The sequence below is a fragment of the Eulemur rufifrons genome, chromosome 4 (genome assembly GCF_041146395.1).
Source record: "Eulemur rufifrons isolate Redbay chromosome 4, OSU_ERuf_1, whole genome shotgun sequence".
In the NCBI taxonomy this organism is placed as follows: Eukaryota; Metazoa; Chordata; class Mammalia; order Primates; family Lemuridae; genus Eulemur; species Eulemur rufifrons.
The window spans coordinates 11,977,032-11,999,320 of NC_090986.1; the positions used below are offsets into that span (position 1 = coordinate 11,977,032).

General features: G+C 52.7%; 2 protein-coding genes across 2 annotated transcripts in view; one reads left to right on the forward strand and one right to left on the reverse strand.

The window, feature by feature from the left end:
* Nucleotides 1-10,641, forward strand: part of RAB20 (RAB20, member RAS oncogene family) — a 30,281-nt gene extending 19,640 nt beyond the window's left edge. Inside the window, exon 2 of the mRNA XM_069467031.1 lies at nt 9,564-10,641. Within this exon, the coding sequence (XP_069323132.1) occupies nt 9,564-10,096 (533 nt within the window). The 3' untranslated portion in view covers nt 10,097-10,641. The remainder of the gene's footprint in view (nt 1-9,563) is intronic.
* An 8,944-nt stretch (nt 10,642-19,585) lies between these two features.
* COL4A2 (collagen type IV alpha 2 chain) overlaps nt 19,586-22,289 on the reverse strand; it is a 179,407-nt gene continuing 176,703 nt past the window's right edge. Inside the window, exon 48 of the mRNA XM_069467579.1 lies at nt 19,586-21,669. Within this exon, the coding sequence (XP_069323680.1) occupies nt 21,412-21,669 (258 nt within the window). The 3' untranslated portion in view covers nt 19,586-21,411. The remainder of the gene's footprint in view (nt 21,670-22,289) is intronic.

Below are 22,289 nucleotides of genomic sequence, written 5' to 3' on the forward strand. Positions count from 1 at the left end.
ACAGGTGTGGGATTAATTTATGTGTAGTTAATTATTTGCGTGGCTCACATAGCATAGCATACATGTTTTGCTTTTAGTTTTTCCTTCAAATGATCAATAGAAACAATAGAAATGACACATGCTGATTTGGGTAAAAATACATTGGTGTATGTATTTCAATATGAAAAATCCATTTTCCTGGAATACTTCTCCTCTCCCCTGATTGTTGCTGTTCCATGAGTTGGAAATAATTTGGGGTTTGGGTTTCTTTATTTCAAGAAGGAAATAAGTATCATTTTACAGGCTTGGGTTTGGATGACTGTGGTTACATACTGGCCGACTACTCCTGGTAGTTGAGTGCCGTGTCTAGAGAGTCATTAACCGAGTCCCCCAATGCTGACTTTCATTTCATTACCAGTGTGAACCCCTGGGCTTCCTAGACTAGAAGAATCATCGTCCTCTGTTATGTCACAAAGCACAGCTATGTTTTTAATGCCTTTTAACGGTCACAGACTATTCAGAACAAAACTAAAGCAACTGTAAATGCAAGCAGCTAAGTTGGATGGTTGGATTTGAATTTTTAGCTCATTTTGAAATCACCTCCTTTGCTGGTGTAATTAATTTGTCTTGAAGTTTTAGTTCTTCCTTCTGGCGGGAAAAACATTAATATTGCACGGTGGGATTTTTTTCCTTTTAAACTCCTACCTGTGAATGTCCCGCTGTTGGACGTTGGCTGGGGTCTTCCCTTGGTACAGCTGGGCATGGAGTTTTCATGACGTTTTTCCTGTAAGGTGTTATGTAACCATCGTGGGTCCCACCTGGCCGGGGTGGTGCAGGGGTCCTGGTCCCAGCGTGCTCACCGTGAGAGGGCGAGTCCCCCCGGGATTGATAAGACCCGCCGACAAGTGTGAGCCTGGCCTGAGAACAACGGATGGGTCGGGTCGTTCACAGCCTTGTCCCTTGCTGCTCTGCGGGGGGACTCACGCTTTCCACTCTGCATGCTCGTCTTGACTTTCGGGGTCTGCTCATCTTTATTTCTTTTCCATTATGAAATCCTGACATTCTTTTTTCTAACTCATTTTTTTCCTACCCCATCCTAGAGTAGGTAGGACCTGAGGCTGCCAGCAGGGAGAGGAGCAGGGAGCCTGGACTGTGCTTGCAGGAGTTCAAGTCCTGCCTCTGCCGTCTTGGCCCGTGTAGCCGGGACTGTGTACTAGTCTCTGCCTGCCAGCATCTCCGCGGGGCTGGGGGGCACTGGAGGCTCTGCGCTCCCCGGGTCGGTGGGGGTTGCACGCTGAACATGAAGGGCTTAGAGGCAGCGCCTGCACGTGGTGAAAGTGTCAGCTGCTTTAAAAAGTTATTAATACTAACTGTACCCATTTTAAGAACCAGAATATCGTACGTCCCAAATAGGCACCTGGTACTGCTCTGTCTGCTCCTCCCAGCTGGGAGACTCTGTGTCGGTCACCCTGAGGCCCATCGTCCCTCACAGGACACCTGCCCTCGTCACAGGTCTTGCAACAGCCTCCTCTCTCAAGATGCAGCCAGTCGATGGCTTCTGTGGCTGGATAATTCGTTAGTGTTTCCTTGATAACTTTTTCAGTGGTTCCCACCTCTTTCTTCTTTTATTTCTCAGGAAAGACAACCAACTGGACTTGGATGATTCATCTCTTATTGTGCAAATCGGGTCAAGGGCAAAGGTTATTCTTGTGCTCGTGGCATCAGGTTGCGTTAAAAACAGTGAAGCAACTGTAGGTATTTCTGTGCGTGTGACTTACATGGTCTGTGACTTGTTTCTAGGAAGTGAGCACATTTGCTGACTTTGGCTCTTTGTGGTCTGGTTGGATGAGTTCCTTGTCATCCGAACCATCCTCATCAACTTCTCCTCTGACATGGGTCACTGAAGTTCACAGTGGTCTGCCTTTTCACATGCTTTTGGAGGGAAGAGGAAGAGGGCAGGGGAAGGACGCAGAAACTTCTCTCAGCCACCTGACCCTGCCCATGGACATCAGTGAGAGGAGGAAATCTTTGTCTTTCGATTCAGGACTTCGGTGCCTGTCAAGGGTGGGGACACTGGTCCAAGTGAGTGTATGAGTAACATAGTGCCACAACCTGGGTGGCTTAGAAAAATGGAAATTTATTCCTCACCGCTCTGGATGCTGGAGGTCTGAACCCATGGTGTCAGCAGGGCCCCCTTCTCCAAGGGCTGCAGAGAAAGCCTGTGCCCTGCCCCAGCCGAGACGTGGCCGAGAACGGCCGCACAGCACTGTGGGGAGAGGGCCTCAGGGGGCAGGGGAGGTTGAGCTCAAGAAGGATCTGACGGTGGGGTCTCCGGACGCTCTGCATGCAGGCTCGTGCACGGAGAAACAGAGAGTAGCTCCGAGGGTACTGGTCAGGCAGTCAGGCTTCCCCTGAGACAGCGGCGGCAGGACAGGTGTGTGACCTCAGGCAGGGTTCTGTGCCGCCGTCTGGGGCAGAATTCCCTCCTCTCTGGGAGACCTCAGTGTTTGCTCTGAAGGTCGTCAGCTGATTGGACGAGGCCCACCACACTACGGAGGGTCGCCTGCTCTACTCAAAATGCTAATCCCATCTACCAAATACCTCCACAGCCACGTCCAGACCAATGTTGGGCAGAACAGTGGGGCACTGGGGCCTGGCCAAGTTGACACGTACAATTAACCACCACGCGGAGGTGTCCCTGGTGCGGCCGGCACACCCATTCCTTCACTAGAAGCTCTGGTGCAGGTGGGTTCCCAGGCCTGTCAGCTGCCCCGTTGGCCCTTCACTTTGTAGGACTTGGGGGTGATGGAGGGGGCAGCTGCATCCAGCCAGGCCTGAGCTGGCCCCAGACAGCCCCAGCCCCTTTCATGGACCTGGGCAGACTCCTGGCCCGTTTCCTTATTGCACTAAAAGAGATGTAATCATCTATTCTTTGCTAACATTCCCAGGGGGATGGTTGTGTGCATGGACCATTCTCCAGCTAAGGTCACTGTCAGACAGTTTAAAAACACAAAGGCAGATGGAATGTTCTAGATCTTTCCTGTGGAGGTGGTCCCATGACCGTAAACTTTATTCAAAGCTCAGCAAGCTTTGATTCTCTGGTTCTGAGGATCTGGGTTTTACCTTTCTTCTTGTCACAGGGGTGTTTTTGTGAGCTCCGGTCCGGTGGGCTGTCTGGATATTGCAGGCAGAGAACTCGTCTAAAAAGTTCCTCTTTCTCTCCGCGTTGGCACTTGTGCTTCCTGGTGGGGCTTACTTTTAAACTGAACTGAAATAACGAGGGTTCCAATGCTTGCCTTTCAACAGCTGCCTTTTTATACCCACTTGTGCTAGGTAAGTTGGTGATTTTCAATTCTGGTTGCACATAGATTCACTGGGGGGCTTCTAAGAAAGATACGACCCAGCCCCACTCCCCATCCTGATTCGTGTGGTCTGGAGTCAGGGGTCTGAGCAACACTATTTTTAAAAGTCTCCCCACCCACGTTGTGTGTGATTTCTGACGGCTATCCCAACCCATTCAGCTACTTTTAGACCACATAAATGAAGATGATGGGCACTGAGGGTGAAAGGCGGGCTGTTTGGCTTCAGGAGGGCGGCAGGATAAAATTGGGCACGTTTCAGTTATCTGGCAGCTGATTGGGATTATTGTGGGCTGTTGACTCCTGCTTTCCTCTTGCTGCCTCTGGGCCGTTTTCCACTCCACCGAGTCAGCGGCAGCAGCACAGGACAGCACCCCCAGGAGTAGGGGAGAGACTCATCCCATGAGAATAAGAAAAATGTAGGCAATTGGTCAACCGTAAAGGGACCACCACTCTAGGAGACAGTTTGCAAAGGTACTGACGAGGAGACCAGGACACGGGCAGTCCTGGATGGTGGAGTTTATCCTCGGGCTTGGGAGGAATCTAATCCATGATTTACTTAACAGACACACTGGGCTTAACATGTGCCAGGCACGGCTCTGGGCAGTTTGCCAGTGTGCACCCATTTGGTTTCTCAGCCACCCTTTTGCAGGTTCTATTCACATTTAAGCGATGGGGAAACTGAGGCACCGACTGTCTAAGTGACTTGCGTGAGGTCACAGGGTGGAGACTTGGATGTAGTCTGTCTCTAGAGTCGGGGCTCCTTAGGGGTGCCCTCTGCCTTCCCCACCCAGGGCATCATCGTGGCACCTCCAGGATGGTTCTTTGTGCACGTTTCAGAACTCCCAGGAAGGCAGACGCTCTCTGCTAGCACCTGTGTTCTGCGGAGAATGCGGGGTAGTGGCCAGCGTTTCTCACCAGAACAAGCTACCCGAAGACAGCACAGCCTCCTTCCTCTGCTTCTGGGTGGTTAGAGCGCAGACTCCATGGGTTACCTGGAGCCAGTCTTCTTGTGCGGGACTCACCCTCCTGCGTGTCTGTGGCCCTCTTCCTGCTCCATTCTGTGCCTTAGTTTCCCCTCTGTAAAATGTGGGAAGGGGAAGATCATGTTGCACGGTTGCTGAGAAGACCACAAGAGCCTCATAAACCCTGAAAACTCGTTGTTGTGCGGGCTGAGCTTTCTTCCCTCCGTATTCCAGTATCTCCTATACCTGATCCTGGGAGGGAAGAAGGAAATAGTAGCTCACCTCTGTTACAAATTACCCAGTTGGTATTCTGGTTTCTAGCCCCTTCTCTTGCCCAGACAGAACCTAAACCACATCTAGGGAATGGAATTGGCTTTCTGGGTGAACAAACACAACTGTGGTTTTAGATCTGTGAATCTCAAAACAAGGCCTTGAACTCTGGCAAACCTCTGGTCCCACCTCCCCAGGGCCCTGTCTGCATAGGGTGGGGCCTGGTGGGACCTACCCCCCCAGGGCCCTGTCTGCAAAGGGTAGGTGGGGGCCTGCTGGGACCTGCCTCCCCAGGGCCCTGTCTGTAGAGGGTGGGACCTGGTAGGACCTACCCGCCCCCCCTTCCCCCACCAGGGCCCTGTCTGCAGAGAGCAGGGGCCTCCCTCTCCAGCTGTTCTGGACTCACCAGTAAGTGTCCCTGTCAGTTTTGCTGCACGTCAGTAGTTTGTCCACAATGAGCCTGATCAGATATTGGAAACGTCACAGATTCTGGTTTTCCTTAACCACCAGGACTAGTGGACATCCGTGTCTGAATTGTGTTGGCAACATAAAGCTTTGCTGTATAGACGCATCATAACTCCTGGACAAATCCAACCTGGACCCCCAGACCCTGGTCACTCCCAAGTCCTCCCATGCCAGAGGCCCCACAGACAGCCCAGAAGCCGAGGAGGAGGCTGGGCCCCTCTCCTCCAGTCAAGCACCTGCCTCCAGACCCGACCACAGCTGGGACCAGCAGGCCTTGTATCAGTGGTGCCACACCAAGCTCGGCAGCCTGGCTCCAGTGACCAGTTGTCCAGACCAGGGTTCGGGAGCTCACTGACCCTTGGCTGCATTGGTTGAATTTGACCAACTTGGATTTTTCTCTTTTGCCCTCGTTTTGGGTCAGCCTGGTGCTCTGCCATGCCCAGAATTGGACCACAAGGCTGTTTAGTTCTCCAGTGAAGCCCACGCCAAGGGCACCACCAGAATTCCTAGAACTTCAACTGCAGAATTGGTAATTAGGGACCCAGGTTTGGGAAAAAAGGGGAGAGAGGTAGAAAGGCCTGATCCAGTTTCCGGGGAGGGACATGTGACATACCCCGTTCAAGCCCATCCTTGGAGAAGGGAGATCCGTGCTCCGACAGGTGCTGACAGTTCCATCCGCAGGGGTCCGACCCCCCAGCTCAATGCACACCCACACACGGCCAGAAAGATTCCTGGGGGCCCTGGATTCAGATGCACTGTGAATTTGTCAGAGGGGCCAAGTCCTTTATCTTCACTGTCGCCTCAATACTAGAGTCCCCGCTTAAATTCAGTTAGGATTAAGTTCAGAACTTCCCCTTAGGGCTAGCCTGTCTTGTTATGGACAATACACTCATTTAGAGCAGGCTGAATACTCCCTTAGCGATCCCAAAAGCTGTAAATGATCCCTGAAACAGCATTTAAGAATTTCAGATATGAAAACTGCTTATTTGTAAATTCTTTAGCCGGGGAAACTGCCAGGGCTGCTGGGCAGATAGTACTGGGGAGCCATCCTTGCTCGCTCTTTCTGGCTGGCGTGGGGTTCTCTGGTTCCTACCTTCTTTAGCTATTAAAGTTTTGTATTATTGTTTCCTTTTTGTTTTTTAAAGGCTAATCGGGCATTTTTTATCTGGAACAAAAGCTATTTTAGATACAGGCATCAACACAGCTCTGCCTTTGTTCTGAGTGAACTATGTGACGGAGACTTGAAAACGGTTCTTCCGGGGTAGCTGGAATGTCCCTGGCCCTGTGTTCCCACAGTCGCCGTGTTGTGAAACCTGGCGGGTAGGAGCTGATGACATTTCTGGCTCCTGGAAGACCTCACGCTGCCTGCATTGCTATCTGTGGGACTAGTGCGCCTGAAAGAGTCTCAGAGCCGTGCAATGATGGGGAAGCCTTTCTTTCCTTCTTTTCTTTCTCCAACTACTGCCTGCTATTGTCAGTTTCTACGTTGGGTTTCAAAGGCCCCTGGTCGTCATCCTCTGTGGTGGGACAATGCCCACTGACCCGGGCCACGGTGGGTTCTGCCTGCCGGTGCCCCGCAGAACCTGACTGCAAACCTGCGGTCAAATCGTGTCTCAGGCTGAGCTGCGACAGGTGTGCTAAAGGGGGAGCGTTGCTCTTCCGGGGCTGGATTCCAGAGCACACACCGCTCGCCAAGAGGGTGACCTTGTGGCCCAAACGAAAAAATTCCCAGGCTGGCTTTTCCCAGAAGAGGGAGGTGACCCTGATAGTCCTGGCACTTTGCCTCTCAGAGTGCTGCCGGGCGCATACCTCCGACTCCTGCCAGACCCGCCACCTCCCCCCTGGGCTCACCTCCCCCCTCCGCTACTTGCTCACTTAAACGTCTGGGGTGTTGCTGGAGCAGGAGCTGGAGCCGGAGCCCGGCCGGGGCGTGGGGCACGGCAGCCGCCAGTGGGTAGGGCCACATGGCCGTTCTCCGAGGACGTGGGTGTGTGTCCTGCAGGCTCCTCTCTGCAGGGCTGGCCACAAGGTGACCACCCTGCCTCAAAAAAATCCAGGCACGTCGCTGGCCGGGCCTCAGCACTGTGTGTCAGAATGTGGCCATTTCAGAAGGACTGGGGATGGGGTGGAATTTGGTTGTATTTCTTGGTCATTTGGCTAAAAACAGTGGTCTATTAGCAAAGGACACTCTGTTTCCTATAAATGTGTGTGTGCAGGTGTCATGCCTTCAAGCCATGCTCCAAAGACCCGTAGACCGACGGTCTTACCTTCTTTTGTGTCAAGGACACCTAGGCACACAGAGGTAACCATATTTTGAGATATGGTTGTCACAAAGTTTTTAAAAATTACGACTGATGTGTGTTTCATTAGTAGTATGTTTTTTCTGTCATTTCGGTTGGTGATGAATGTTCCTTATTTTTTTTTTTTCCACCTCCTCCCCTCAATGTTCCTTATTGCCGTTTCTGCAGTTTGTTGCCAATATTTATAATTGAAGGAAATGCTAAGTTTCAGTGAGAGGATGGTGAAAATACAGACGACATTTCCTCCCCCATTCAAGGTCATGGGCCCCTGAATTCAGCTCATGACCCTGGTGGTTATGAGCCTTGTGTGGTGAACCCTGTCCACACACCCAGGGCAGCTGCCCTCAGGGAGACGTTCGGGTCACTTTGAAGCCTCAAATGATAGGCCACTGTTGCATTTTGGTTTACCTAAATGTGATCTTTAGGACATTTTGAATTAATTTTGAACATTTAAAGATTGAGAGGTTGCTGAGAAAAGTCCAAATTGTTAGCTTCTTTTTTAAAGAGCAGAATTGGGCTTGCTTTACCCGTGAGAGTGATTGGAACGGGGCGTGGACGCTGTCGTGAGGCGCCCACCTCTCTCCACGCTGACAGCCAGCCGGCCTTGTCCTTGTTCAGGGACGTTTGGTCTTGTGATTCCAAGCTCCAGAGAGTGGAGACCAGTGGCCGCCCAACTGTGCCACCCCACCTCTTGGTCTAAGGGCGTGGCCTGTGGAGGAAGGAGAGAGCACCCAAAGCCGGGGTGCTGTGGGGCTTGGCCTGAGGGGCCCCCTGAGAGGCTGTCTTCGGAGAGCTCCCCTGGGGGCTCCCTCTGCGGCGGAGTCTGTCCCCAGGGAGGTCACACCTGAGTGGGGATGTTCTTCATTCCTCTTTCAAAATGTGCCGTTGGGCATGTGTGGTGTGGAGCAGGGTTTTGTGGTTGGAAGATCTCACTTGGGGTTTGCTCACTGGTGATTACAACAAATCTGTCACCAGATTAAACCACCTCTGTCACCAGGAGCGTTTGTTTGTAAAGCTCCTTACCCCCCACAGGGAGGGCTCCCGAGAGAGGCAGCGTCCTCCTCCCAGAGGCAGGTGAAAGCCACAGCACAAGATGCCGCCGTCTCACGGCTGCTTGCTCAGAGCACGTCCCCGTGATGTGGCACACACCATGTCGAGGACCCGGCCCTGCAGCAGGCTGGGAATGGGCTGGCCCCATGTTGGGGCTTCTCCCCCTGCTTTGGGGGCTGCACCTGTCCCAGGAGCACCTGCTTTGGCCTGAACTTGCTCCCCTTGAAGGCATGTGTCCTCCAGATCCAAGTCCCCTGAAGCATCATGCTACGGCAGAGGTCACAGAATTCCATAGAAAGTTCCAGGGTGACTCTTGAGCTGGCCAGAGCTGCCTGTTGGGGTTGGGAGTGGTGACCTGGCCCCCTGGGGTCTGTGTGGCCCTGGGACAGGGACAGGAGACCACGATGTGCTGGTGCTACCTTCGGGGACTGTGTTGTTAACCTGGGTTGGCAGGATCAGGTGATCGTGCTGTGAAAGCATGAACAGCCCGGCCCTTCTAACTCTGTTTTCTAGCCACTGACTGGGCGGGGGTGGAGGGTGGGGGGTTGGTTCTTGGCGTTTGCAGCCGGGACAGTGGCAGAGGTTCCGGTGCCTGGCCCAGCCTCCCTCAAGCCTGCTGTGCCCGACTCCCTCTGGTGGGAAGCTGTGTGTCCTCGTGGGCCTTGTGAGGTTGGGGCTCCTGGGGCAGAGAGAACAGCACACGCAGTCCAGGCGCTGCCTGGTTATGTGCCCGGCGGCCCTGTTCCCTGCCAGCCTCAGGGGTCAAGAAGACACATGTCTGTTGTCAGCGTGTTGACAATGAGCTAAGTCTGGAGTTCATCTCAACCTGGAAACGAGTTGTTAGCAGGCTCCTGGCTTATCTGCAATCACCCGCCCGTCTGTCCTTCTCGAACCTGGACGGTGGGCTGGGCCAGGCCAGTGAGAGGGGGCTGCAGCCCCGACAGGAAGAAAGGAGCAGAGAGGACACTGCTGCATCTTGATCGGACGCCTGAGCTCCTGGGTCAGCTTCTAACTCGACCTGGGACCTTGGCCAGTCACTGCTTTTCTGCGCACATTGGGGTGCTATCCCTTCCACCTCCCATGCACTGGGCCCCCATTCCTTTGGGGGTGGTGGCTGCGGGCGCGTCCTGAGATGAGAGCTAACCCGAGTCTGTCTTTCCCTCTTCTCCCCCCAGGTCGGGAGCAGTTCCACGGCCTGGGCTCTATGTACTGCCGGGGGGCGGCGGCCGTCATCCTCACCTACGACGTGAATCACCCGCAGAGCCTGGTGGAGCTGGAGGACAGGTTCCTCGGCCTGACCGAGACGGCCAGCAAGGACTGCCTCTTCGCCATCGTGGGGAACAAGGTGGACCTCACTGAGGAGGGGGCCCCGGAGAGCCCGGAGCAGGAAGGGTGCAGCCCCGGGAAGGCCGGCAGCGGCGGTGCCCCTCCCAGGGTGCCCAAGCAGGTGCAGCCCGAGGACGCGGTGGCCCTTTATAAAAAGATCCTGAAGTACAAGATGCTGGACGAGAAGGACGTGCCGGCCGCTGAGCAGATGTGCTTTGAGACCAGCGCCAAAACCGGGTACAACGTGGACCTCCTGTTTGAGACCCTGTTTGACATGGTTGTGCCGACAATCTTGCGGCAGAGAGCAGAGGGGCTGTCGCAAACCGTGGATATAACCAGTTACAAGCCGCCCAAACGGACCAGATCTGGGTGCTGTGCCTGAGCTGCCCGGGCCGCTCTGACTCTCGGTCTGTGCACGTGGGAAGGGGTCTGGCCAGGCGAGCTGTGGTCTGAAGGACAAAATCGAGGGACAATGTTACAGAACAGTGCGCGGAGCAGAACATCGGAGTGAAATGACAGCTAGTTACTGAGAGAAGGTCGGTGTGGGTAGAGTCTCCTCAGTCTCCATCGGGTGTGTTGGGAGGAGGAGAAACAGCATCCTCTGCAAAAACCCACCTGCAGCGCTGCAACGCCTGGGGCTTTCTCACTGCCGCCCCGCGCTGGCACTTCGTGACCTGCCCCCAGCGGTCCTCGGGTCCTGTGCACCTGCCTGTGTCAGACGCTCGGCTGTTACCCGCCGCGTCACTTCTGTGTTTGCTGTTGCCCTCAAATGTTTCTCTTCACTGTGAGTTGGCTTTGGTCTGCCCATTGGGTACTTGTATCTGGATGCACGATAATAGTGATTTTCACCATGTTAATTTATACAAAATCAGGAAAACTGTTTTTATATTGATTGCAGCAGTGTGACCAACATATATTATTAAAGAGGATTTTGGGAAAAGCCTTGGTGTTGAGACTGAACTGATTTGGACTTTATTAACGCCTCCAGGGACCCCTTGCTGGGGCTGCTGGGGAGATAGCTGTGGATTTGAGACACTTCTCTCTTTCTGTAAAAGCTACGTCAAATCCTTACGAATTCCAGAATATTTATTTTTTTTTTATATTTTATTCTAAGTTTTTAAATTTTTTAAATTTCAGAGTATTATGGGGTACAAACCTTTTGGTTACATGAATTGCTTTTGCACAGTTTGAGTCAAAGTTGTAAGTGTGTCCGTCACCCAGACAGTGTGCACTGTACCCATTAGGTGTGAATTTACCCATCTCCTCCCCTCCCACCTGCTTGATTTCGGTTGAAGTTTACCACCGTATGTGCACATGAGTGCTGATCGGTTAGTTCCAATTCAGTAGTGAGTACATGTGGTGTTTGTTTTTCCATTCTTGAGATACTTCACTTAAAAGGATGGTCTCCAGTTCCATCCATGTTGCTACAAAAGGTATTAGTTCACTATTGTTTTATGGCTGAGTAGTACTCCATGGTATACATATACTGCATTTATTAATCTACTTATGTGTTTATGGCACTTGCATTGTTTCCCCATCTTTGCAATTGTGAATTATGCTGGTATAAACATTCGAGTGCAAGTGTCTTGTTTATAAAATGTCTTTTTTTCCTTTAGGCAAATTCCCAGTAGTGGGATTGCTGGTTCAAATGGCAGGTCTACTTTTAGTTGAGGTATCTCCATACTGTTTTCCATAGAGGTTGTACTAGTTTGGAGTCCCACCAGCAATTCCAGAATATTTAGATTGGCCCATCTGCCTAGTTTTCTTGGTGGCTTGAATGCCAATAACAATAGCAAAGCTGACAGCTCTGGTTCTGCCGAAGGCTGTTCAGGGGCCCTTGCGGATTCTGCTGTGGATCGTGGTGCCTCAGCTGCCTCGTCGTTTGATGCCAGACGAGAAGTCAGGAGGCTATATTTTTTGTTTTCCTAGAAATATAGCTGCCAGCAAGCAGGCCAGAGCCAGGGCTTCTTGTGGGGTAGGAAGTGCAGGAGGCAGGAGGCCGGGGCCATGGGTGTGACGGGCAGCACTTGTTTCCTTTGGGGGTGCCCACAGTTTGTTGAAGGCCTATGACCCCTGGTTTCTGGGCTGCTCCAGGCCCAACTCCTTTGCTCCTGTGACATGAGCATTTTCAACTAAGCAGAAAAGCTCGGGCATAGGAGGAAATGCAGACATAGCCCTGCGTGGACTGCACTTCTCAGGCAAGGTCTCCTACCAGGGTGTGTCTCAAGGTCTGAACTTCACTTTCCCAACAGCAGCCCATTGAAAAGTGAACGCCGATCAGTCTGACTGGTTACTTTTCATTGATTTGGTTGAGTTTACTACTGTAGGGCCAGAAGTTATGTTTATTTTCCATTAAGCACATCTTTGTTAATGATGCATCGAGGAAACATACTACCCAATGACACCCTGGGATCTTTCTCTGAAACCTACAGAGAAAGAAAAAGGATCGTCTGACATATTTTCGCAGGTCACGCCTGAAGACAGGAGTGGGCTGAAAGAATTCCCGAGGGCCTTTCTTCCATTTTTTTTCTTTGATTCGATTTACCGTCTGCTCTGAGCACCCGGCAGCTTGTTGCCCTGGAGGGCTACACGCTCTGGTGACGGTGCCCGTGGGTGGCACGTTCTCCACCAACTCCACCTCAGCAGTTCACCCCGTATTTGTTGCCCTGAAAATAAACATCATGGTGGGCTCCTTTTAAATCAGTTCCCCCAAGCAGTGGGCATTGCAGTCTCCCCTATACTTGCAGCTTCTAGCTGCTTCGTGCTGGCACGAGGGACTGATTCAGCAAATGCCCATCAATTGGCGACGCTCCCCACCCTGTCTGGAGCTGAACCACTGGGAAGTTAGGATGATGGAGCTGTCACAGGCCTCCTGGCCCCATGTGCTGGGCTGTGTCCCCAGTGGACTTCAGATACCAGATGGGCTCCTTACGCTTGTGAGCCTGGTCTGGGGTCCCAGTCACACGGGAGCCAGGTCAGCTCTTGGGAATCTTGAGGTCTGTCAGCTGGGTGACTCAGCCCCTGGAGATGGCGCAGATTTTTCTGCTGGGCGTGAGTTTGACCTCGAGCCTCCTCCTGTCCTTTGTACCAATGTGGCGGCTCCAGGGGTGCGGAGCCCAGCCGACAGTCCTGGGTTGAACTACTGGACCTGGTCTGGCGCCCACGGCTGCAGCTTTCCCACTGGGGCTCCACAATGTCTCCACACAGGTGAAGAAACCTCTTTCCCTCTTTTCTCAATGACAGTCATAGTCGGGTGTTTCCTGGTGGCCTAGAGGCACTCTGCTTGGTGGGGGTGTCAGAGAAATTCTGGGGCTGGGTGTGCTGTAATCTGGGGGCCACCAGCCGGAATTTCCCCTGCCCTCAGGCTCATAGGCCTGGTTTCTTAAACAGTGTGGTTTTGTCATGTCTGGACCTGACTTCCTGGTTTAAACAGGGCTGCCGGCCATGCCAGGAAAGCCACCTCACATGAATGTTCCCACAACCATGCCACCTGCAGCACACAGGGCCCTGCGACAGAGGCTGCTGCTCAGAACCTGCAGACGTCTGGTCAGAGAGACGGCTTAGGTCTTCCAGAGGGAGGGGAAATGGCTCCGAGTGTGTCCCTTCACGGCTGTGCTCCTAGGACACGGACTCTGCGAAGCCCCTGCCGGGCAGTGGCGGCTCTGAAGAAGGCAAGCGCTGGAACCCAGAGGCCCTGGTCAGTCCGCTGAGCGTTCTGAAGTCACCGAGGGTGGCAGCAGTGGCTGGTGGAATCTGGTGGCAGGTGTCGGGTGTCTCAGCTGCCCTCGTGTGCTGCCCAGCCTCTCCCCAGCGTCCCTCTATAGCACATAGTCCCTCCTGCCCTTCCTGCTCCTCAGCTGGGGCTTTGGAGCCTGCACTGTCAGAGTCGGGTGGGGATGCAGGGTGCAGCGGGGCCGACTGCGCAGTGTAGACCCGTACACGCGGGTGCTGTCTGGACCTGGCCTCCCTTCGTGCCTGCTCTGGGGGCTGTTGGGCCCGGTCCTTCCTCAGGGGTCCAGGCAGCCCCTTCAAGGAGAGCTGACAGTGCGTCTTTGCAGGGCCTTCAGGGCAGCCGGCTTTACATGGGTTATGAAGCTGTGTCCTTCCTCCTCCCCACACTCCCTCCTTGCCCTGAACTTGCTGGCCCGGACCTCGGGGAGGGTCTGGCGGCCACCCAGGGCCCACGCATGGGCAGGCGCATCCTGGCCGGTCTGCCAGGGGCCGGGATGAGACACCCGCAGGCCTCGGATCCCAGAGCATCCTCCCCATGCCCTGTCCCTCCACTCTGTTGACTGGGCTGTTTTCTTGGGATGCAAACGTGAGAGGTCCCAGGGCAGCTTGAAATCTGACCCTCGGATTCCAAATGCCACATCTGGGTGTCGGTTGTGTTTTTTTCCTCAAGTAAAAGTAGGTTTGGTTGTTTAGACTTCTAGTGGGTGGACACCCACAGGCCCAAGACCAGCTGGGCAGTCCCCACATTTCATCCTCCGCCCAGTTTTTTCCACTGGGAAAAGTCACAGAGGTCTTTTCCATGGAAAGCCGCGTCCCGAGAGCTGGTTTCCCAGGCCTAGGGCCGCTGGCATCTCTGTTCAGCCAGCAGAAATTGCTCCGTGCCTGGGACCGGCCACTGTCATCCCAGCGGCATGTCCACCCCTGTCCCTCGGCCTCAGCCCTGGGTGGCCTGGTGTCTCCTCCTGGTGTGGGTAGACCCGGGACAGGATCCTTGGAATCCGAATGTAAGAATCCCTTTCCCAGGGACCCTGCAGAGGAAACTGACTTTTTCTACATGTAGAATTAGGGATAAGTCAGCTCAAGGCAAAAGAGTGGGTCCCACCTGGCAGAGAAGTGGGGTCCTGCCCCACGTAGGATCAAATGGCCTCTGCAAAATGGCTGCAGCTTTGGGGTCGGTTTATGCCATCGTGGGACCCATGTCTTCCAAGTTGCCTCCACCCCACCTGCCCTTTGTTCTTGTACTTTGGTTACAACGGGAGGCAGAAGGTCTGAGAATAGCCCTGCGTTTGACCAGGCCCCCCGAGTGTCCTCGTGCAGGTGTGGCAGGGCTAGGGGCTCCTGGGGTGCATTTCGAGCCAGGGAGGGTCCTCTCCTGCCCCTGCCTATGTGGTTTTGCAGCTGCAGCCTCTAATCTCTAACCGCGAGTCCCAGGCCTCTGGTAAAAGACCAGTTAAGCACAGTCGGCATGTGCGTGTAAAATGCCGCCTATCCAGGACTCGGGCTTGTACGTGGCCAGGACTCTGGGCCATCACGACATCGTGTGCAGTGCCCTGGGGGTGCCGGGCTTGTAGCTGACAGTAAGTGGGAGCTGGTGCTCAGTGAGGGGAAGTCAGCGTAGTTCCTGAAGGGAGAGTAGAGGTTTGGGTTTGAACGTTGGCTGATTAAACTAATTGTGCAATTTGGGGCAAGTTGGTTTACCGTCTTTGGGGAAAATCTCATGAAATGGGTCATATCCCCTCTCAGAGCAGTGGGAGGGGGGATAGGCCCCAGGAGAGCCTGTTGCCGAGGGTCTGGGGCCCAGGGGCAGGGACTGTCCTCTTCCACCCACAGCCCCTGAGAGACGGTGCTGTAGTAGCTCACCTTGGAGAGAGAAAAATGGCCAGAAGGCAGCTCTTTCCTCTTTCTTCAAAAACATCAAAGAAAAAAATCTCCTTAAAGCAACCTTCCTTTGTGAAGCTTTGTTTTTAATCCACTCCCGCTTTTTGTCGAGGAATTGTGAGAAATACTGGACTGGGAGGTATAGGAACAGGAAAACGTGCTCTTTCCTGAGGAGCATGTGTGTGTGTGTGTGTGTGTGTGTGTGTGTGTAGCATTGTAGTGCACACCTACACACATGCCTTCAGTGCACGTGAGAGCTGCGACCACCCTGCGGCCGGGCACGAGCCGTGCAGGAGACCTTCTGCCCCATAGCTGCTCCCCCTTGGACGCGGCTCAGCCCGGATGGCCACAACGCACGCTGGTGGTGGGCGTCCATCCTAAACACGGCGTCCAGAGAGTGGCCCCTTCCCAGGAGAGCAGCTGCCTCAGGGACCCGAGACTGGTGACCGCCACATGCTGTGTGCAGAGGGCATTGCAGAGGCTGGGCACACAGTGCTGATTGAGTGCAGCAGGGTGGCTGGACGTGGGGACGGGTGGCTCCGAGGAGGGCGCTGGAGACGGATGTGGTTGGAAAACGAACGCGAAAGCTCGAGGTGAGAACAGTCTCAGATGGCGTCAGAAGAGGCCGTCCCAGGTGTCTGTGTCCCGACTTTCTGGAGGGCTAGCACACCTTCCTGACACCGAGGGACGTGTCAGCTGCTTTTCTGACATTTAACCAGCCAGGTACATAAAGTTTGCTGATAAATCAGCTTCCACCAGCAACTAAAGCTTCTTTCTTCGTTTACATTACGGTTGACGGAAGTTCATACTTTATTCAGATTTCCTTAGTTTCCCTTCAATGTCCTTTTCTGTCCCAGGGCCCCTTCTGGGATCCCGCACGACATTTAGTCATCCTGTCTCTGCAGACTCCTCCTGGCTGTGACAGTTTCTTAGATTTTCCTTGTTTTTGATGGCCTGGGCAGTTTTAAGGGGAGCTGGGCAGGGTTTTGTGTATGACTCTCTCCTGGAACCTGCATGATGTCCCAATTGGACTGGGCTTACGGGTTTCGGGAGGGAGACCTCACATCACGTCACAGGCTCACACCACCACCACCACTTGTCCTTGTGGATGTTGACCTTGACCAGGGCTGAGGTCATGTTTTTCAGGTTTCTCTGTCTCCCCCTCCTCATGCCGTACTCTTGGGAAGGAAGTCTGTGTGCAACCCACACCTGGGGGTGGGGAGTTAGGATCCACCTCCTTTGTGGTGGGGTATCTACATAAATGATTTGGAAATTTTTGAATGGGAGATTTGTCTCTTCTCCCCCATTTATTATCCAACTGTGTATATCAGTACGGACTTGTGGACACTTGTTTTGTACTTTGGGTTGTAATTCAGCACCACTTGGCTTTCTTGTGCCAATTGTTCCAGCTCTGGCTGTTGGGGGCTCTTTCAGTCATCCCTGTGTCCCTTCCCCATAGTCCTATCAGTGGGGGGTTTATTTTTGAGCACTTCCTTACTTTCTGGCACTACAAGATGTTCCCATCATCTTCTGTATTTCCTGCCCCAGTCCCAGAATGAGCCATTTCCCCAAGGAGCCCTGGTTCCTGGTATTGGAGACCAGTGTTAGAAACCACAGTCTGGGGCCAGGGGTGCTCATTGCTCCTGGGGGATTGTTTCTTTTAGGCTGTCTCAGCTGACAGAACAAGGAAATAGATGTGTGTAGACTAACCCCTATATGTACACGCACCTGTATATATTTCTTTGTGTGACCATCTGTATCTATATTAGGTTAAATGCGAGTTCTTGCTGATGTCTCCAACTCTGATCCATCTCCGCACATCATTTCCCTCCTTCGCTGTAATTTCCATCCCAGCAGTGAGAAACCTGCTCCCACCATCGCTGTCCTTTTCACTGACTGTCCAGCGTGAGCACAGCACGCAGGGGTCAGAGTTGTGAGCCTGTAGGCCTGTGAGAATTAACCGGAGCACAGCACTCCTATGCGGTTCTCTTTGCCTCTGGTCTTAGAGACCCCACTCATTTCCAAAGTTCCGTTGCAGCACCTTCCCCCACCCCCTTCAATGAGTTCCTGCAGCTTCTGCTAGTTTTCTTTTTAAATGAGTGGATGGCTTCTTTCTGGGAATGGCAGCCTAAAGGTAAAACCACCCCCTCCAGGTGTAACCTGAAGCCTTGGATGCCCCTCAGGGAAGATGGGCAGCCTTACATTGTGGTCTCTGAGCTTAATTTACTCTCCACCAATACCTTACAGAAATTTGTACTTTGGTGCCTCCCCGAGTCTGTAACATGAGCTTGGGTTTGGTCTGTGGCCGTAACATCTTCCCTGTAGCTCAGTGTTGCCCTTTCCTTCCCCGCCTAGCATGCCGTGGAATTTATTTTCAAAATAGTTTCACCTCACCACCTGCACTGTGTATTTTGAATAATAGTTCTCTACTCGAACAATCTAAAATTCCCCAGTGGCGGGGATTCTCTAACCCCTTCCTCATGAGGTCCTGGACACAGTACAAGTGAGTGAACGAGGGCCGGGCGCGGTGGCTCATGCCTGTAATCCTAGCACTCTGGGAGGCCGAGGTGGGAGGATTGCTTGGGATCAGGAGTTTGACACTAGCTTGAGTAACCCTGAGATCTTGTCTCTACTAACAATAGAAAGATTAGCCAGGCGTGGTGGCGCATGCCTGTAGTCCCAGCTACTCTGGAGGCTGAGGCAGGAGGATCGCTTGAGCCCAGGAGTTTGAGGTTGCAATGAGCTATGATAATGCCACAGCATGCTAGCCAGGATGACAGAGCGAGACCCTGTCTCCAAAAAACAAACAAACAAAAAAAGCAGATGAGTGCATGCGTGCCAGCAGTTTCAGGCACTTTCACCAGTAGTCACTAATTTACTTCTCCTAACATCACTGTGATGTGCAGGTACCTGGACCCATTTTACCAGGCAGTGTAGCCAACGGAAGAAACCTGCCCAGGCCTCCTCATCGACGTGCTCGTGTTGGGTAGTTTGAAGGTCGGATGTGCTCTCCAGGGCCTGCGCCGCCTTGCCCGAGTGCCCGATAGCCAGCCAGGGCGGCAGCAGACACATCTCCTCTGGCTTCGTGTGAATTCTAGCAGCATCTCTGCCAGTGGGTGCTGAGAGTCACCTTGTAAGTAGTTGAGAGGCAGAAGTGACTCTAACTTCAGGGCACCCACTCTCTGGAAAACGTGGCACACCCTCACTGGGTTGTTCAAGTACACTTAGCTCTCAGGGTGGCGGTTAGTCTTGGCACTAAGAAACCAGACCAGAAAAATCTCTTATGCAACACGCACGGGCCATGAAGGACAGAGTTTTAATTTTCCAGGTTCAGGAGTCTGACGGCTGGATTCCAGATGAGCCGTCTCCACTTACTTGTGTGGGGTTCTGTGCTCCTTCGCACAGATGTTGAGGTTATGAATTATTTGTCTTTGATATTTTATGATACTTTTTAATCCAATTATGTATTGAGGCCTTGACCTTAGTCTTCCCTTATTTATTTAGGCGTAAGATCAAGCCTCCTTTTTATGCTTAACGCTGCGCACCTCACTGTGAAGCATCAGCCACGCACAGGCCGCCACCCTAAACCAGGTTGAGCAGGAGTCTTCAGGACGTAACGACTTCCTGATTGCCTTCTTGACAGTGGGGATGGGAGTCAGAAGAAACAGCTGATTTCACAGGCTTCTCAGAGAGTCGCCATGCTGGACATCTCTCCAGCCCTGGTCTCACGTTCTCTTGTCCCACCACTTTGCTGCGGCTATTGCTGCGGTAACCAGCTGTGCACAGGTGTGGCCTGGCAGGAGCCTGCATCAGCTTCCCTTGGTTCTCTGCCACCTGCATCTGGGATGCTGGCAGGTGCCTACCCAGGCTGCTGGTGTGTGGCACACCTGGACAGGTGACGAAATTAACACGCTTAGGCAGCCCCTGACGAACAGGCAGATAAATGTTTCCCTTCCCCAAGGCTTGGCCGGGCAATCTGAGGCTCCTTCCATGGCCTTCTTCACTGGGTCCCCTGCACTGCCCACAGCGGTAACCCCTTAGTAATGCACCCTGCCCGGGTCCTGCTCCGGTTTCCTGGAACTGCTTACCCACATTGCCTTCCTGAGCAGAAATCCTGTTCAGCCAGCCTCGGGGGAACACAAGTCAAGACAGGTGCCCACCTATTTCAAATAACATCATGAGGTCAAATACTTATTATGTGGCAATTTTTCTTAGAAAAAATTTTAATGAGATTGAATTTTAAAGGGTAAAAATCAAGTCTGGGAGTTGGGTTCCTAAGGGTCAGCTAGGTTCTAGAGACATCAAAGCCAGATATATGTTTTGCAGACTATTCCTTTGATATACTGAGATTTGGTTTGGAAAGATATGTTAGAAGTAATTTAATAACCTTGCAAATACATTTGTGAAGTACCCTTCCTCCCGGTTCTGATGGGTGGTGGTTTGGGTGTTTTGTGTAAACACTGAGTGAATTATAAACATCAGCAGTTCCCAGAGAGTTGAGTGACAGTCCCACAGACTCGGGTTCAACCCTCCTGGGAGGTGCTAACAGCGGTGTGGTGCTGCGCTGCGCACACGCTACCTGAGGGCCCAGATGCAGGGCCTTGTGTGCAGGTGAACACATTTTTCACCCTGTGGGCAGGAGAAAATTAAGACAGTCAACAGCTTGGGGTTTAAAAATATTTGGAATTATTTTGTGGCTGTTACACAGGTTAGAGCGGTCAGAGAAGCACAGTGGAGGGTGAGTTCTCTCCAGGACGACTCTGGGCAGGAGAAGCATCACTTCAGACTGGACGAAGTTCACCTGCAAGCAGCGGGGCTGACAAGACGTAGCTGGAGAGGCCTCTGGTCGGGGTGTGGTGGGACGAATAACTGGCGAGTGATTATTCATGTTTTTTATCTTCTTGAGCAGATCAGGAGAACTCACATCAACCGTATTTGGGAGAGACGGTGCTGGCGAAACGTCGGCTTAGGAAAGAGCCAGGCCCATCCCAGGGAGCCTCCCATGGGGACGAGGACTGGGTTCACAAGCCCCCCAGGCCTCCGGCCTCACATTTGCACCTGCGTTGCCCTGAGTTACCTGGAGAGCACGGTGACTGTGTAGGGACACATTAAGCGGTTAGCTACGCCTGGCGGCAAAACAGTCCAGCGTGGGCTCACAGGACGTGCTGGGGGTGTGCACAGCTTTCTAGCTGGGGGGACTGAGTGTCCCACGGACACGCGGCTGCGCTTCATTCCGCAGCCGAGCCAGAGAGCGGCCAGCGCCTGCTCTGTGACAAAGTGGCTAGCTGGTGCAAGTGCTGGTGCTGAATTCCTTTGGTAGCCTTCTTAAGAAAAAAATAAAATAGATTTTTGGGTTGGCAGCTGAAAATAAAAGTTTATAAAATTCTCGGGAAGTTCCAGCAGGCAAAATGAACCCCGGCGTACAAGGCAGTGTGGATATATTTGCAGATTCAGGATGGTGAGTGGACCAATTTGTGTCTCTAACCTTTCTGTGCCTTGGGCTCTATATCTTTAGCACAGGAATTGCATTTGCTTTAATCTCTTTCTTGGTTTTTTTTTTTTTTTTTTAACATTAACTGAGAAAATTCATTGAAAAGTACATTTTACTCACTTCAGATAAGGAAATTTCCATTGTAAAATATAAATCTGCATGCTTTTTATATTGTAATTCTGTATAAGAATATGTGAAAAAATGTTTACTGATTAAAAAAAAAATTAAGCACCAAGGCTGGGCGTGGTGGCTCACGCCTGTAATCCTAGCACTCTGGGAGGCCAAGGCAGGAGGATCGCTTGAGGTCAGGAGTTTGAGACCAGCCTGAGCCAGAGTGAGACCCTGTCTCTACAAAACATAGAAAAATTAGCCGGTGTAGTGGTTGAGTCCTGGTGACTCGGCGGGAGGCTGAGGCAGGAGGATCACTTGAGCCCAGGAGTTTGAGGCTGCAGTGAGCTATGATGATGCCACTGCACTCTACCCAGGGCGGCAGAGTAAGACTGTTTCAAAAAACAAAAAAAACCCAGACAAACAAAAGAATAAGCACCAAAATGGACTTCCTGGCGTGAGTGCCAAGCGAGAAGAGCGCCACGGCCTCACAGGTTCTTCATGCAAACTTGGCAGCGGCTGATGTGCGTCCGGATGAGGCCGGCCTTGAGCGTGTCGGCCGAGGGAGAGCCCTGGAAGCTCTGCTCGGGGATGGTGGTCAGCCAGAAGCTGTACTTGTTGGCATAGTAGTGGCATGTCCCACGGCCCCCGTTGCACTCGATGAACGGTGTGGCTCGGAAGTCCTCCAGACAGCTGCCCGGTGACACCAGTGACTGGCCGCCGCCTTCATCCCCGGCGGCAGTGTGCTGTTCAGAGGGCAGAGACAGCAAGTTAGGAGCCCGCAGCCCGGCGTGCCCAGGGCTCAGCTTACCGCCCGCCGCTGTTGCTGGTTTGTTTTTACTGAATGACAGACCATGTCTGTGTCAATGTGGACCCACGCACAGCACTGTCCTGAATGTACCTTGTTCAGGAGGAGGGGTTGGTGGGATAAACTCAGGTCCCCGTGCAGGTGGCACCCGGGGCACGAGAGTGTGCGAGCTGCCGGGCAGGGCTGTCCACACCCCCACGGCCATGGCTGGCTGTTCAGTAAAACCAGAACAACAATAGCAGGCATCATCAGTATGTGTTGACTGCCTTTTGTACAAAAGCTAAACACAAGCATTTACCCAATCATCCATTCAAAGAAAAATGCTTGGCAGAAAAAATAGCAAAATGTTAACTTTTTAAAAGTAAAAAATAAAATAAACACGTGGGCCAATGTCTGAGGCAGGTGAGTTACAGGTAAGCAGCACGGTGGCCGCCCCAGCCCTCTGCACACGTTGGTGATCAGGAAGGGAGGATGACTGGTTTTAGTTGTTTTTTTCTTTTTAAAAGAATCTGTACTTGCTGATTTTTTTACAATAAATATGTATTGTGTCATCAAAAT